General features: G+C 59.9%; 1 protein-coding gene across 2 annotated transcripts in view; it reads left to right on the top strand.

Moving 5' to 3' along the window:
- Positions 1-14,966, top strand: part of RALGDS (ral guanine nucleotide dissociation stimulator) — a 47,263-nt gene that overhangs the window by 2,346 nt on the left and 29,951 nt on the right. The window contains exon 1 of one of the 2 annotated variants that reach the window (XM_079925874.1): positions 12,739-12,855. The exons of the other annotated variant lie outside the window; for it this stretch is intronic. Coding sequence (XP_079782000.1) covers positions 12,754-12,855 — 102 coding nt within the window. The 5' untranslated portion in view covers positions 12,739-12,753. Of the gene's footprint in view, positions 1-12,738; positions 12,856-14,966 lie in introns of those variants that run through there. 2 annotated transcript variants of the gene reach the window in all.

Raw genomic sequence — 14,966 nt, 5'->3', positions numbered from 1 at the left:
GAAGAGAGATATTCCGGAAGGAAATGTCCTGTGGTCAGGGTTGATTTGAGGAGGGGAGGTTATGATGCTGAAGATGAGAATGATGATTGGGTCTGGCATCTACCAAGTGCTCACCTGCGCTCCATCCTCACTGCCCCGGGTCACCTGCATGGTCATCAGGTTCCTGGGCTCTGCCTGGAACACTGGCTTGGCTGCACTTGGCTGGGGTAGCAGAGGTGGTACTTGGCCCACTGGAGGTGGGGTGGTGTATTAGTTTCCTTTAGCTGCTGTAACAAAGTACCATAAACTGTGTGACTCAAAACAACAGAAATTTATTCTCTCTTAGTTCTGGAGGCCACCATGCTCTTTGAAGACTCTAGGAGGGGATCCTTCCTTGCCTCTGCCAGCTTCTGGTGGTTGCCGGCAATCCTTAATGTTCCCTGCCCTGTAGACGCATCCCTCCAAACTCTGCTTCCATACTCACATGGCCTCCTCTGTGTGTCTGTGTCCAGTTTTCCCTCTTCTTGTAAGGACACTGGTCATTTGATTAGGGCCCACCCTACTCCAGTATGACCTCAGCCTAACTTGATCATGTCTGCAAAGACCCTATTTTCCAGAGAAAGACAAATATCATGTGATATCGCTTATATGTGGAGTCTTTAAAAATGGCGCAAATGAACTTATTTACAAAACAGAGAGTCACAGATGTGGAAAACAAACCTATGCTTACGAAGGGGGAAGCGGCGGGGGGAATAAATTGGGAGATGGGATTGACATGTACACACTACTATATATAAAACAGATAACTAATAAGAACCTGCTGTATAGCACAGGGAACTCTACTCAGTACTCTGCAATGGCCTATATGGGAAAAGAATCTAAAAAAGAGTGGATATATGTAGATGTATAACTGATTCACTTTGCCGTACAGCAGAAAGTAACACGACATTGTAAATCAACTATAATCCAGTAAAAATTAATTTTTTAAAAAAAGAGTGCTCCTAAAAAAAAAAAGACTATTTCCAAATAAGGTCTTATTCACAGGTGCACAAGGTTAGGACTTCAACTTACCTTTCGTGGGGACACAGTTCAGTCCACAACAAGGACACGGAAGTGATTCTACCCCCGAAGGCCAGGTACCCAGGTGTCCTCAGGGATGGGGGCAGCAGTTGGGGTCTAATCAGGTCTCCGGGGCTTGGCCCCCGGCTGGAGGTTTTGGGGTGTGAGTGGAGCCTGGGGGTACCCTGTCGGGGACAGCACGGCTCCGCAGCTCGGCGCGTCCTGACGCAGCACCAGCAGGTGGCGCTGTGCCCTCCTTGCGACGGCCCCGGCGCGGCTCTGAACAGCCGCGGCGCGTAGACAAAGGTCTCACCTTCCAGTTTCGAGGAGACGACAGACACAAAATTGTAAACAGTCCAGGAGCACAGTCAGTTCAGGGGTGACGCGCTGCGGAGGAAATCAAACAAGGCGGGGCCCCGGGGTAGTGACTGGGTGGCGACCTGGATGGGCCGCCACGGGGCCCGACCCCGTCAGACCCACAAGGGTTAGTTTTTCGTTTCCTGCTGTACCTGCAAGCTGAGCCGACCCTTCTCAGCTGCTTGCAGGGGCCCTGCAGCTATGATTACACTGGGGGTGGTTTCCAGACAGCTCTCCCATTACCGCCGGCCGGGTGTCCGTGCGTCCCAGATGTTGGGGGGATCACAGAAGGCAGCCATGGGGATGGGTGGGCAGGCCGAGCAGGTCAATGCTTGAGGGGTCCCTTCCCCAGAGACCCTGCCCAAAGGGGGCGATGCTGCCTGAGCTCTCCCATGGCCCGCCTGGTGGGGTTCTGCCCGGTTGTACAAAGTGGGGAGCACCATCTGTTGCCGAGGACCAGGGCCCCTGGGCTCCCCGAGGCATCACTGAGATGCAGCAAAGTGCCCCGCATGGCCCTGGCCCGGGAGGTGGAGGCCGTTTCTTCCTGTGTCCTTTGGGCGCTTCCGCATCTCACAAGGCTGGGGCCAGTAGCCCTTGGCGGTGGGTCACTGAGGGATTTACGCAGCAGATGTTCATCGAGGGCCTCAGAACTGAGCACTTGGCCCGTGCGGAGCACCTTGACTCCCATCTGAGGGGATCTGACCATAGACACGAGGGACAAGGGTATAGGATAAGCAATAGATCCAGTGGGGAAGGCATTGGGCTGGGACCCTGGGGACCTGGGTTTGGTGGCCGCTCGGCCAGCAGTGGCACACTGGCCACGGGGCCACGCTCTGTAGAGTTCTAGGCCACTCCCACACCTCCATCCCGGGCTGCGGAGATGCCTGTTGTAACGACAGCCAGCCCGTGGCACCTTCCCTGCGTCCGGCCTTGGGCTGCAGTGTCTCGCTGTATCTGCAAGATCAGCACTGCTGCCATCCTCACTTTTGGGCAACTGAGGCCCTGGAAGGCCCAGGGACTCCCACAGCTAGATCGTGGCAGGGCTGGTGAGGGCGCGTCCCTGCGTGCAGACAAGCCTGGGAGGGGCTCGGCATGGGCATGGGCGTTGGGGGCAAATTCCTTCCAATTACAGTGAGCTCCCAACGGTCAGGGCAGGGCAGGCCCCAAGGTGGTGGTTAACAGCGGGAGTGGAGACGTAAACAGAGCTAATGAACCCCTTTGTCCTCACCCCGCTGTAATGAAGGCCTTGGACTCTGTTCTCTGCATTTTCTTAGGGTTCTGGGTTTTTGAACCTCAGTGAGTCTTCTCTTAGGGTCACGGCTGAGTGGTCTCCCTGGGGGTGGGGGAATGAGGTTTTGGGGCGTCAGTGTCTCCTCCCAGGGCAGCCAGGCCAGGGTGAGGAGGTGGAGAGGAGAGGGCATCCCCCTAAAAATGATAAGTCCCAGGAGAAAGGAGAGTTCCCATGGCAACCGGGAGGAGTTGCTTGGCAACTACGGGTCCCCAAAATACTTGCCTGCAGGAAGGCTCGGGGCTGGGGCTTTCCCATGGCCTGTGTGTAGCCTTAGCCACTCTGTGGCTGGTCTACCACACCCTCCTCTTCCACCCAGCAGCCTCAACCTCTGAGTCTTCCTGAGGGAAACCCTAGCCTGCTCCCCGCTCCCCATTGCCCCACCCTGCCAGCCAGCCACCGGGCATCAGGCCAGTCTCCTAGCAATGGCTATTTCCTGGACACCTGAGTGACAGTTGATGGTAGCAGAATGTCATAAAGTGCAGGGTCAGAGGGCACAGCAGGTGGAACCCAGTACCAGCCAGGGTTGGGGGGAGTATGGTGTCTTGTGCTTTGCACCCCCTGCACGCTGAAGCCATGAGTCACCTGGGCCTGGAGCAGGGCGGCAACGCAGGGTGTTGCTGGAGGGGGCGACGGGTAGAGCGCTGAGATAGAGGATTTCTGTTCTGGGCCGCCTTGGAGACTTGGCTGTGTGGCCCTGGCATGCCCCTTCTTACTAGCCTCAGTTTCCCCGTCTGTAGTCACAGCTACCCTTGTACCCGTGTGTTCACCATTCAGTGCATAAATTATGCCACCTATGGGGCCTTGGGGTGGGAGGGTGAGGGACCAGGACTAGGCCAGGCACTGCTTCTTCATCTGCCCATCTGCATCCGTCTCCACGGTCCAGGGGAGGCAGGCGGCCTCGTGCTTAAGGCCATTCACTGGCTTTGGAGATGGACACCTGTGTCTGTATCCCAGCTCAGTGCTTAGCACTCAGTGTCCTGGAACAGGCATTAAACCCGTGGTGGCTCACTGCTCCCCAGTGTGAGGAAATGGGGTGCCACGGGGATGGAAGGCAGTCCGGCCCTGTGGGCCTCTTAAGGGCTGCTTTAGTTTGTGGGCGCCGACCCCGTGCCCAGCAGCCCCAAGGACAGGGATGAGGGCTGTGGGTAGCCAGGAAGGAGCCCCTCGACCACAGGACAGGGTGGCGTGTTGGAAGGGAGGAGAGGCTGGTAGGGGCCAGGCTGCCCAGTGGTTGGATTTTGGAGCTGGGCAGGGAGGAGTGAGACTGCTGGTGACCCCGAGCCAGGATTCTAGACTGACCGTGACCGTTCACTCTCTGAGTGACCTCGGGCCATCGTCTCACCCCTCTGTGCCTCCCTGGCCGCATCTGTCAAACGGGGAGGGGGCGTGCCCACCTCCAGGGTTGGGGGAGGCTCCGGCGGCACCCGGTAACCCGGTGCTGGACACCTGTGTTCGGCGTGCGGGCAGCGCGGGGCTGCCGGACGATCCTGGCCTTGACTGCCCAGTTCCCGCACCCCCGTCCCCAGCCCTCGCTTCGAGCGCAGCGGGAGGAGGGGGCGGGGCGAGGACGGCGCAGACAATGGCCCGGGACCCGGGCGCCGGCAGCAGTGCCCGCAGCGGGGCGTGGCGGCGCGCCCCTGCCGGCGTTCATGCTGGTGGTCCCGCCGCCGAGCGCGCGGGCAGACGAGGTGAGCCCCAGCCCCGCGGGTAGCCGCGGAGGACGGGCAGGAGGCCACCGGCGCGGGAGGGAACCAAGACGCTGGGGCACTGCCCCCACCCACCCTGGGCTTTCTGCAGGGAGGGAGCTCAGTTCACCGAAGTGAGGCAGCTGGGCCCTTGCCCCACTCCACCCCACCCCTCAGGGTAAGAGGGGGCGGGTCCACCCCGGGGCTGGGGGGGCACCCCAGATCGTCCCCGCTTTCTGGGTTGGGGTCCAGAACCGGTTTACTGGGGGAAGGCACAGGGCCTCTTCTCTGGTACCACCTGAGAGTCCAGGTGTGCCCACCTGACTCTTTGGAGCTGCGGTGGGGAGGGGGTGACCCTGGACGGTGGAGAGGAAAGTCCCCTTGGCCAGTGAGTGACCCTGAGCCCCAAAACTTACCCACCTCCCAGCCCCTCCACTCTTGGAACTCCACCGTGACCACAGGCCTTTGTCGCAAGAGGCCCTTTCCCAGTAACTGTCCAGCTCAGAACTGGGAGGGTGAGAACGTGGGGGGGAGGTGAGGAGGACAGTGTTGAAGCCATTGGGGCTGCCACCATCTGAGATGAATCTGTTCCAACGAGATTCTTGCTGCTACCCACCCCCATCTGTCTGGGCTGTGGCCCATCTCCATCACCATCTGTAAGGGAGGCCCTGGCCCCTGGTCATGTGGGAGGTGAGGCTGTCTAGAGGTCAAAGGGGAGAGAGAAGTCTGGGGCGATTTGCGGCATCCAGACAGGTAGATGCCTTGGCTCCTCCCTGCCTTGCTTGCCTCACCTGTGGACTCCCTGGATGTCAAGGTGTGTGAAATGTCCCTGAAGCACCTGGCACGGGCATAGGCAAGCCCTCTGCAGGTGGCAGGAAATGCCTTTAACCCTTCAAGGAAGGCAGGTGGCCGTGTGGCCCACCAGCTGTGTGGACAAGCAGTGTTGACCACCCTTGGAGAGCTGGGGGCAGGGCGCCAAGTTGAATCCCCGCCTATTTCCAGCTGGGGAAACTGGGGCCCAGAGAAGCTGAGAAGATTGTCCAGGCCGTACGGCGAGCTTTCCCTGCGTAGCCTTCTTCCCTGAAGCCAGCGTTCCAGGCCCCTGACCAACCCCCCACACCGCTGCCCGCATAGGGACTGGAAGGTGCGGACTGGAAGGTTGCCCTTTGACCTTCTAGTTGCTCGGGGTTGAAGTTCAAGGGCGAGGCAGTCCACCTGGCCTGAGGCCCTGGGTGGCCAGGGAGGTGGCAGCTGCGGACTTTGGGGGCAGGGAGCTTGTAGGTGGGCAGTGCCACGTCTGCGTCACGGCAGACGACGGCAACAACTGCCATTCTCCAGGATTTCAAAACCAGTTTCTTTCACAGCCACTTGGGACCAGGAAATCCCAGCACAGAGTGTGGGCCTCCTTCCTCTCTCACCAGCCCTGCCGGGAGCAGGCATGGGGTGTCCCTGAGGAAGCGTGCTCACTGAGTCTGGGGACATGGGGTGGCCATCGCCTGGCAGTATGAGGTACAGGCGAGGCTCCTGGGGTTGGGTGTCCCATCCTGCACATGGACATGCGAATGTCTTGGGAGCATCCCCCTGCCTTTGGGTGAATATGTGCACGTCTGAGTGAATTTGTGGCCACGTCTGTCATCACGTGCCAGTAGTGGGCACGGCAGTCCGGCAGTGGCTGAGCGAGCACACGTGTGAAAGGACACGTGCAGACTCACGACTGGTGCCTGGGGGAGGGAGAGCGTGGATCGTGCGAGCACAGGCGTGTGTGCACATGCGTGCATGCAGGCATCTTGCCTTTGCAGAGCACCAGGCCCAAGCCTTGACCGTGAGGAGGCCGGACCCCTCAACCTCTCATCTTTAAATGGGTTGAGAAGTGTGCCCAGCTCACAGGGCTCTAAAGTGCTTAGCACATGCCTGGCACGCGTGGGCACGCTCTTGCTGTCGCGTGGAGACCTATACAGCTCTTGGAGGGTCCCCAGGCAGAGGAGGCCAGCTGGTGCCTTGGCGCCCCTGTCCCTTGTCCCAGGTATGAGCAGGTGAAGGCCCTGGAGTCTCGCCTTCTGTGGGAGGAACCAAGGAAGGAGCAAAGTCCAGGGCTTGGCAGAAGGACAGTGGACGGTGGGAGGCTGGGACAAAGGCCGTGAAACTGTCACTCAGCCCCAGGGCACCCTCTCGCCCTCCCACCCCCCACCGTCCTGCTGGAGAAGAACTGTGAGAAAGAAGGCAGTGGGCACCAGCCCCACCATCTCCCGCAGCCAGCTGGAGCCCCAGGTCCTTTTCAGAGGCCAGGACAGCTCAGGAGGTCCCCCTCTGAAAGGGCAGCCCCGCTTCCCAGGCCCTGGGCCCCCGCAGGCGGGTGGGTGGCGGCGCCGGGTACGCAGTGTCCCTGGCACGGCAGGCAGCCTCCTCACCACAAGAGCCCGTTTGTCCTGACTCCCCTGGCCCTGAAGCCCTGACTGACCAGGCCCCGCTGGGCACAGGGGCCTGACTGTGGGCTCAGCTCCCTCTCCCCCCCCAGCCTCAGTAGGCCTGGCTGGGCTTCGGGAAGGGGCTTTCCAGGCCGGGCCTAACCACGCCAGAGCGAGCTCTGCTTACCCGACGAGCAGAGACCCGTTCCCGAAGAATTGTTACTGAGCTGGGGACTCACGAAGGAGAAAAAAAACCCAGGTTGAACCAGAGTTGAGTCGACTGCCCACCTCCCCCAACCGACATCCCCAGGCAGGCTGGCTTCTGGGAGCCTCCAGGCTCCTGTTTTCCAGAAAACCTGGCTTCCCCATTGCTCCTGCCTGGGCATGCCCCCCACCTGTGCTCCCAGCCCCACTCTCTGGAAAGCGTTTTAATGGCAGATTGGCAGACTGGGCCTCGCCCTTCCTCTTTGCCATTCCTCAGGCTCCTCTCTAGCCTCACCACCTCCTCCAGGAAGCTTTCCTGGTCATCTTCCCAGATGGAGCTCATTGGCCCCAAACCCTGAATATTTTCGAGTCCAGGAACTTAGAAGCCGGAGGGACCACCTGGACCACGGAGTATTTGTTGAGAGCCCACGGTGTGCCAGGCAATGTTCCGGGGGTCGATACGTCAGGGAACAGTGTCCCTGCTATCAAGGAGCTTAGACCCGTTCCAATAAGAGAGGGAAGAACTGAAAAGATGCTTAGAACACAGTGGCCTTTGCACTCCTGTGATGGTGTGCGTGTGCACGTGTGAGTGACACAGTCATCCATCTGCCCATCGGCAGTGTGAGAACCCACCACGGGCCGGCCCTCGTTCCAGGTGCTTGGGTATGAGGGCGAACGGGGCAGATGGAACTTATAGCCCAACTGAGTGGCGAGACACAAACCAATCCCACAGTGAATGATTGTGTTTTTTGTTGTTGTTGTTTTTGTTTTTGCGGTACGCGGGCCTCTCACTGCCGTGGCCTCTCCCGTTGCGGAGCACAGGCTCCGGACGCGCAGGCTCAGCGGCCATGGCTCACGGGCCCAGCCGCTCCGCGGCACGTGGGATCCTCCCGGACCGGGGCATGAACCTGTGTCCCCTGCATCGGCAGGCGGACTCTCAACCACTGCGCCACCGGGGAAGCCCTGGATGATTGTTTTATTAACATTTTATTAGTGGTACTTTCTCAGCTCGTCCACCTTATTTAAAGTTGCGGCTCTCCAATCCCATTACTCTATTCTATTTTTTTCTTCTCTAGCATGCTTGCCTTCAAACAAGTATTTAACTTATTATACTGCAGGACCAGAAGCTGATCTTTATCTGTTTCATTCCCTGGTATATTCCCAGCACTTGAGCAGGGCCTGGCATCTAGTACCTGCTCAGTTAATCAGTTGTGGTCTGAGTGTGGTGCTGTAGTTGGGCCCCCGGGGCCACTCTGGTCTGCAGATGGTGCAGGCTGAAAACCCCATTACCAGTCCCTCAGGGATGCAAGATAAACTGAAATTGCTTAGAGATTTTTACGGCAATTGGATGTTGCTGCGACATTTCAATTGCATTTTACGACAGTGTCAGTCGGTCCCGATTTGGGGATTAAAAAGGAAAACCACTGATTCTTCCCCACAGAGTGTCCTAGGCTACTTGAGGATAAGGTTTTTTGAACATGTGGCCTATGCCAGGCCCCATCCTAAGTGCTTCCACCCGATATTGCATTTAACCCATGCGAGCTTTTGGAAGCAGAGGTCATCCCCATGTGTGGCTTCGGACCAGGCTCAGCGCGGGGTGGGGAGAAAGTCACTTGCCAGCTCCCCCAGCCAGTGAGTGGCAGGCTCTGGGTTTGAGCCCAGACTCCGTCTACCTGGAGCCCCAGCTCGCGGCCGCCTCTCTAATCCATGGAGTTGGATGTTGAGCTCCTTGCCGAGCTGGACGCGGGTGCAGGCCCGAAGGGACGGGGAACTGTCCTCGGCTGCCACGGGAGGGGGCCGCTGGCACCCTTGGCCCGGCTAGATCCTGCTGGCGCAAAGCCATGGGGAGCAGCTGGGGCAGGGCCCGGATTCTCAGATCCTCGGCAAACTGTGTGACTCAGCGGGCTGGTTAAAGGGGCCGACGGGTGGACAGCCCGAGCAGGGGAGCCCTGTGGCCAGTGAATCAGTAGTCAGAGCAGCTGGCCGCTGGGTTACTGTCCTGCCTGGGGCGGGGCCAAGCCTCAGCTCTCAAAACAAGCACAGCCCCTCTGTCTTTCTCCCTCCCAGCTCCCCTGGCAGATGCTCCCTGTGGCTCTGCCGTTCCCAGGGGTCCCCACGTCTCCCCAGCCTGGAAGAGGGGACAAAGCCTCCCGGTTCGGGCGTGTGGCCTTCCACAAGTCACTCTGAGGCTCAGGCCCCCGATGGCCTTCATGTAAAGAGGGACCCCCTGCCCATGGAAGGGCACCTCGAGGATAGACTCTCCCTCGGCTCTTATGAAAAGCTGGGAGCAGCTTGGGAACAACAGCCCCAAAGCCAGACTGCTGTGTGGCTTTGGGTGAGTTCAGTGCTGTCTCTGAGCTCTGTCCCCAAGCTCTCCTGCAAAACTGCCTCACACATTGTGACGATTAAATGATATCCACACTGGCATATCAGTGAACAGCAGAAATACTAGGGAGGTCGTTGACTCCGGTTTAGGCATGGAGTTGGGGGTGGGGGAGGTGAACAGGGAAATGGATGTCAGAATCTCAAGCTGGGCCTCATACAGCGGACAGACCACCCACCCTGCTGACGGGGACCCAGCAGCCCCAAACCTGCCCGCACCGCCAGGAACAAATCCACTTTAACCCAGTGCACAGTGGAGGCAAGCAAGCTGCCCTGGGGACCGGACAGGCCCAGGCATATAGCTGGGGTTGGCACTGACCATCTGTGCAGCCGCGGGCAAGTTGTTTGCCCTCTCTGGGCCTTGGTTTTCTGTTTTACAGCAGAGGTAGTCGCCGTGGCTTCATCTGTTTCACAAATGCTGGGTGGAAAGGTGTTTTGTCTCATCAGTAGCCGCTTCTGCCTGCAAGGCTTCTATTTGCCTTAGGTGAAACCCCCGGACCTAAGCCCCTCTCCCAGCTCGTGGGGCTGGGCCACTGGTGCGCACGGCTGTGGCATCACCCCTACCTAGCAGAGCCAGGCTGGTGGTGACTGTGTTGAGCGACCTGATGATGGGCCTCAGGTTCCCAGAAATGAGAGGGAGGAGAACCGGGCTGTCCCCACCCCCAGCAGGACCCCAAGTCAGGTCAGGAGGCTGCAGGAAACAGGAACGAAAGCTTGGCCCCAGGCCTCTCCCGCCTGCTTCCTGGACAGGATGTTGTGCTGAGTAAACAGCTTGAATTGGAGTCACCACTCTGGCTCTGAGTCACAGCTCCTAGCGACAGCCACGCGGTGTTTATAAACAGTGTGCTTCCCACCCACCAGGGCCTGCCCCCACTCCCCGCCCCCGGAGTCTGACGAGGGTGAGAGGACCCCACATGCCGGAGGCAGCAGGCTCCCCTGGAATCCCTCCCCTGCCCAAAGGGCTTGATTCGGGGCGCACGTCTGTGCGTACACGTGTGTCCTCGAGTGGGGTTTTGCTACGTCTGGGCTCGTGTGTGGCTGACGAGGTGCCTTATCCCGGGGCTGCCTGCGTCGTGGGCAGAGTGCCATTTTCAGGTCACGTGACCTTGGTGTCCTGGGACAGGCGTGGAAGCCGGGGTAGCATCTCAGGGCTGGTGTGCATGTTCCCCGAGGCCACGCCCACCCAGGGCTCCGTGCACAGTACAGGGGCACAGGAATGGAGGTGGAGAAGTGGCGGGGGCGGGGGGGGGGTTTGCAGGTGGAGCGCCCCTAACTGGTCCCAGCCTCAGAGCCCTGGCTCTCCGTGGCCGGTCTCCGTTCCAGGCCGTGACAGTGATGGTGTGGGCCATGTGGTGACACAAGGCCGGCAAGGAACAAAGGCGCCTCTGCTCTGCCCTACACGGGTGGGAGGAGGGGTGGATGGGCCCTGCCTCTCCCCCCCTCGCCCCTCCTCCTCAGGGCTCCTGCCTTTCTTGCCTGCAGCTGGTCCTGTCCTACCTCCTGGCTGTGACTCAGGCCCTCGGCCTTCCCAGAGCTCAGGGCCCACTGCTCGGGTCCAGCCCTGCCCGGGGCCTGGCCTGGCTCACAAAGGAATGGCCCAAATGTCTCTGAGGCCAGGCTGACCTGTGCGGGGGCTAGGGTCATTGGAGAAGAGCCCAGGGAGCCTTGTCTGGTGCTCAGGAGCTCCGGGAGGGAGACGTGCCACGCGGCACGGATCCTGGTACCCGGGAAGCCCTCAATAAATGCCTGTCAAATCAAAGGCATTAACACACAGACACACCTAACTGGGCAGCCTGGCTCCCTATTGGCTCCTGTGACCCCACCCCTGCTTCTTCTAAAGGCCTCCTGAAGTTCTCTGCCACCCCCAGGAATGTCCTCACAGTTGAAAAGGCTTTCCCATCCCGTCGCCCACCTGCTCATCCCTGCCACAGCGCTGGGCCCAGGGACCAGGAGGCCATGGCTCGGGGAAGGCCCTCCCCCATTTCATCCAATGCCTCCAAGGCTAGGGAGAGCTCGCTGGTCCACTTCCAGGGCAGCCAAACCGCATCGAGGGGTGCCCGAGGTCACATGGCCAGTCAGCTGGCAACACAGGGGGAGAGAGGCCAAGGGTGGGGTCTGCCCAGGCCCCACAGGGCTGTCTCCCTCCTCGGAACTCTACTGCCCCCTGCCTCACCCATGTCCTGCTGGAGCCTGCACGGGGCTTCTCCCCAAGACTGAGCACCTGGGGGAGCCCTGCCATGCCAGCCTGTCCCCGAGAAAGTGGACCAGAGTGTGTCTGCCAGCCCTCTTGGCCTCCCCTCTGCCGGACCAGGGTGACAACAAACATTTCCAAGTTATCCACTGGGATCCGGTTGCAGGGCTGCATGCCGGGCACCCAACAGACCTCACACTGCCGTCTGGTGGTTGCTCTTGGAGGTGGAGCCAGGCCACAGTACCCCTGGTGCAGGGGCAACTCCGCCAACATTCACTGAGTGTACATTACATGCCAGGCCCACGTCCATGGGGCACGATCAGAGTGCAGGCCCCCCCAGTTCCAACCACGAACCAGGCCTGTGCTGAGTTCTTGTTGAATCCTGCAGCATCCTTGTGCCCATTTTACAAATGAGGAAACTGAGGCCACTAAGTCGCTGGCCCAGAGTCCCAGAGCTGCTGATAGAGAGCCCAGTCTCCCAAACCCACCAGTTTCCCAAAGGTCCAGATTAAGAGCCACCATGCACAGAAGGGCTAAGGTGGCTGGGGAGAAGAAGCAGGGGGTGCCTGAGTGGAGGTGAGCATGGGGTGAGTCAGGGCCGAGTGAGTGGGAGGGGGCTGGGGGCAGGGAGGACTTTGGATTCTTCTGTGGGTTGGACAGAAGCCTTTGGAGGGATTTTAGTGCCGGGGAAACATACTGCGCTCTGGGTGCAGACATGCGGTGGGCGCCTGCAGGCAGGAAGACGGCTGCCTCGAGGTCTACCTGGAACCCCTCCCACTCAGCCCCCCAACCTCCAGATGCCCACCCACATCCCCGAGAGAAGCCCCACCCTAGGGGCTCCTGTGTCCCGGGAATCCTTTCTTCCATGAAAGAAAGTCTCCTGCCCCAGAGGTGGGGGGCGAGGATTTGAATTTGAAAACCTCTGTACACCGCCACCCCCTCCTATAATGGATCAGGAAACTGAGGCTCAGAGAGAAGAGGAACCTGCGAGTCCCAAAGGGAGGCAGTACCAGGCGGGGGCAGGAACCAGGTCTCGGTTCCGCGGCTCTGAGCTGCCTGCTCTCGGGTCGCCTGCGCCCCACAAAGCCACCGGAAGAGGATGTGAAACACTTGCTCAGAGAGGCAGAGCAAGTGCTGGCGGGGCTTGGCGTCAGGGCGGCATGCTGGGCCCCGGCAACCCCGCCAGGGCCCCGGGGCCTGATGTGCCTGTGGGCTGGCTCCGGACCCCCTGTCCACCCCCTTCTCCTCTCGGCCTCCACGATCCTGCGTGCCCAGCCGGCTGCCCACCAGGGTCCGAGGAGGGTAAGGAAGCAGCCCTTGGCCTCTGGGTCATCCTGGCATCTCTGGGTCTGGGCATCTGGGCTGTGTATGCCGACGAAGGGAGGGTATGTGGGCTCTGCAGAGGTGCACACAGACAGGACCCGGATTCTCCCTGTGATATCTTGGGCAAGTCCTTGCTCCCCGGGGCCTCAGTTTTTCCATTTGTCAGATGTGTGGGTTGGGCTCATCCCATGGCATACAATGTCTGGTTTGCAGCAAAATGAGAATAATGGAGACAAGGTCATGAGTTTCCCTTAAAGCCAAATGTATTCATTTAACAATTATCCATTTTTCTGATCGTATGCCCTGCTTGTTACTTTTGGTGGGGTCTTTTCTGAAACGATGGTAATGATAGTGGTGATAGTGGTAATGATAGTGATGGCATTTTTTTTTTTTTTTTACTGCCCTACTTGGCAAAATAAACGGTTGCCAACCCTAGTTGGTCCCCGCAGTTTAAAATTAAATCCCATGTCTGGGTGCCAGGGGTGGAGGAGCTCCGAGGGCTGAGTGGCGGGGAAGGCTTCTGGAATTAGATGGTGGCTTAGAGAAAGCGGGGTCTCCTGCGCACCCTCCACGGGGCCTGGCAGGGCTCACACCTGCCTGGGGGCCCCACTGGCCAAGCTGCTTTGACCTCCGTGACATGTACTCGCCACCTTTTCTGACTCTGGGTGGTGATTTCCCCCCAGGCAGGGGGGATGGGGACAGGGCCCCAGGGTGCTGGGGGACACAGCTGGGCCCACCCTAAGACAGCAGGTCTGAGCTGCAGCTACTGGCCCGGCTCAGGACACAGCCCGGTCCACCCACCCTTGGCTGGCTCTCAACCTGGTAAGAGTGGGAATTCCTGGCCCTGTTTACCACGGGAACAGGTATGACAGCCCCGCGGGTGACACCAGGCCTAGGCACTCGGGCGCCCGACTCCACTGGGGCCGGCAGATGGGCAGACAGACTGGCAGAGGGCCTCTCTGGGAGCCCACCCCCGGCCTGGCTCCCACCCCATGATGGGCCAGGAAGCCAGGCCTGCCGAGCCCAGAGACAGGAAGGGTTGGGTGTTCCTCGCCTGTGTCTCTGGGGTGACCACCAGACGGAGGGCCGTCGCCCGCCGTGCTGCTCTCCAAAGCCCCACACCTTGGCCGAAGACACCTCTGCCGGCACCGGCCACCGAGGTGAGTTTCCTGGGCAATCGGTGCCTCTGCTGAGAGACTGGCTAGGCCGCGGCCAGGGCCCTTGACGTCCTCCCCTCCCGTCAGAACTGGTGGAAGAAGTTTGGCTGGAAGCTGCCCGGGGAGGCTCCATCTCCCATTCTGGGTGTGAAAGAGGAGGCGGGTGGTGGTGGTGGTGGTGGCGGTTACCCTGGTACCCGTGTCTGCCCACCTGGCCGGCCTGTCTACCTGCTCCCTGCCCAGGCGGGTTAGGGTGGCTGTGGCTTGTCCTAGCGGCTCCGCGAGTTCATATGATGCGTCTCAGATTACAAAGAGCTCTTGTGCATTGTTTCATCATCTTTCCTGAGAGCCGAGTGGTGGTGGTATTACTACTACTATTATTATTGTTATTATCCCCCTCTTACTGATGGAGAAACTGAGGCTAGGAAGGTGCACAGCAGGGACTTGAACACAAACCTAGGCTCTACGTTTTAAGAGTTTCCCAAACCTACAGGCCCGCTCCTTGGTCGTGTGTGCCCAACGTTCCACCGGCGTGGTCCCTGTGAGGGACGGGACCCCTCCCTTTCTGACCTTCCCCTCCGTGATTCTCGTGTGACAGGCTCAGTTTCCACGTGTTTGTGTCCCTTCTGTTTCTCTTCCTCTCTCCTCCCCTGCACTCCCACCTCGGGCTCGTCACACGTTGGATTGGTGGCCTTTGGGGACGTCAGGGACCCCTCAGGGTGCTGGGCCCTGAGCGCTCTGGGAGTGGAGGACAGTCATCAGAGTGGCTCCTGGTCTCACTCTGTGGCCCTGGATCACACGTGTGCCCCTCCGAGTGTCCCCCTTAGCGTCCCAAGAGTTAGAGTCAGGGCCACGCACACCCACCTCCAGGGGAGGAAGGGAGGCCGCACGGCGAGCTCATAGCTCATCTGGAATGCCGGTCATCCTCGTCCT

This window comes from Stenella coeruleoalba (genome assembly GCF_951394435.1).
Source record: "Stenella coeruleoalba genome assembly, chromosome: 7".
Taxonomy (NCBI): domain Eukaryota; kingdom Metazoa; phylum Chordata; class Mammalia; order Artiodactyla; family Delphinidae; genus Stenella; species Stenella coeruleoalba.
Note: the sequence above shows the minus strand (reverse complement) of the source record. Positions and strands in the feature narration are given on the sequence as shown.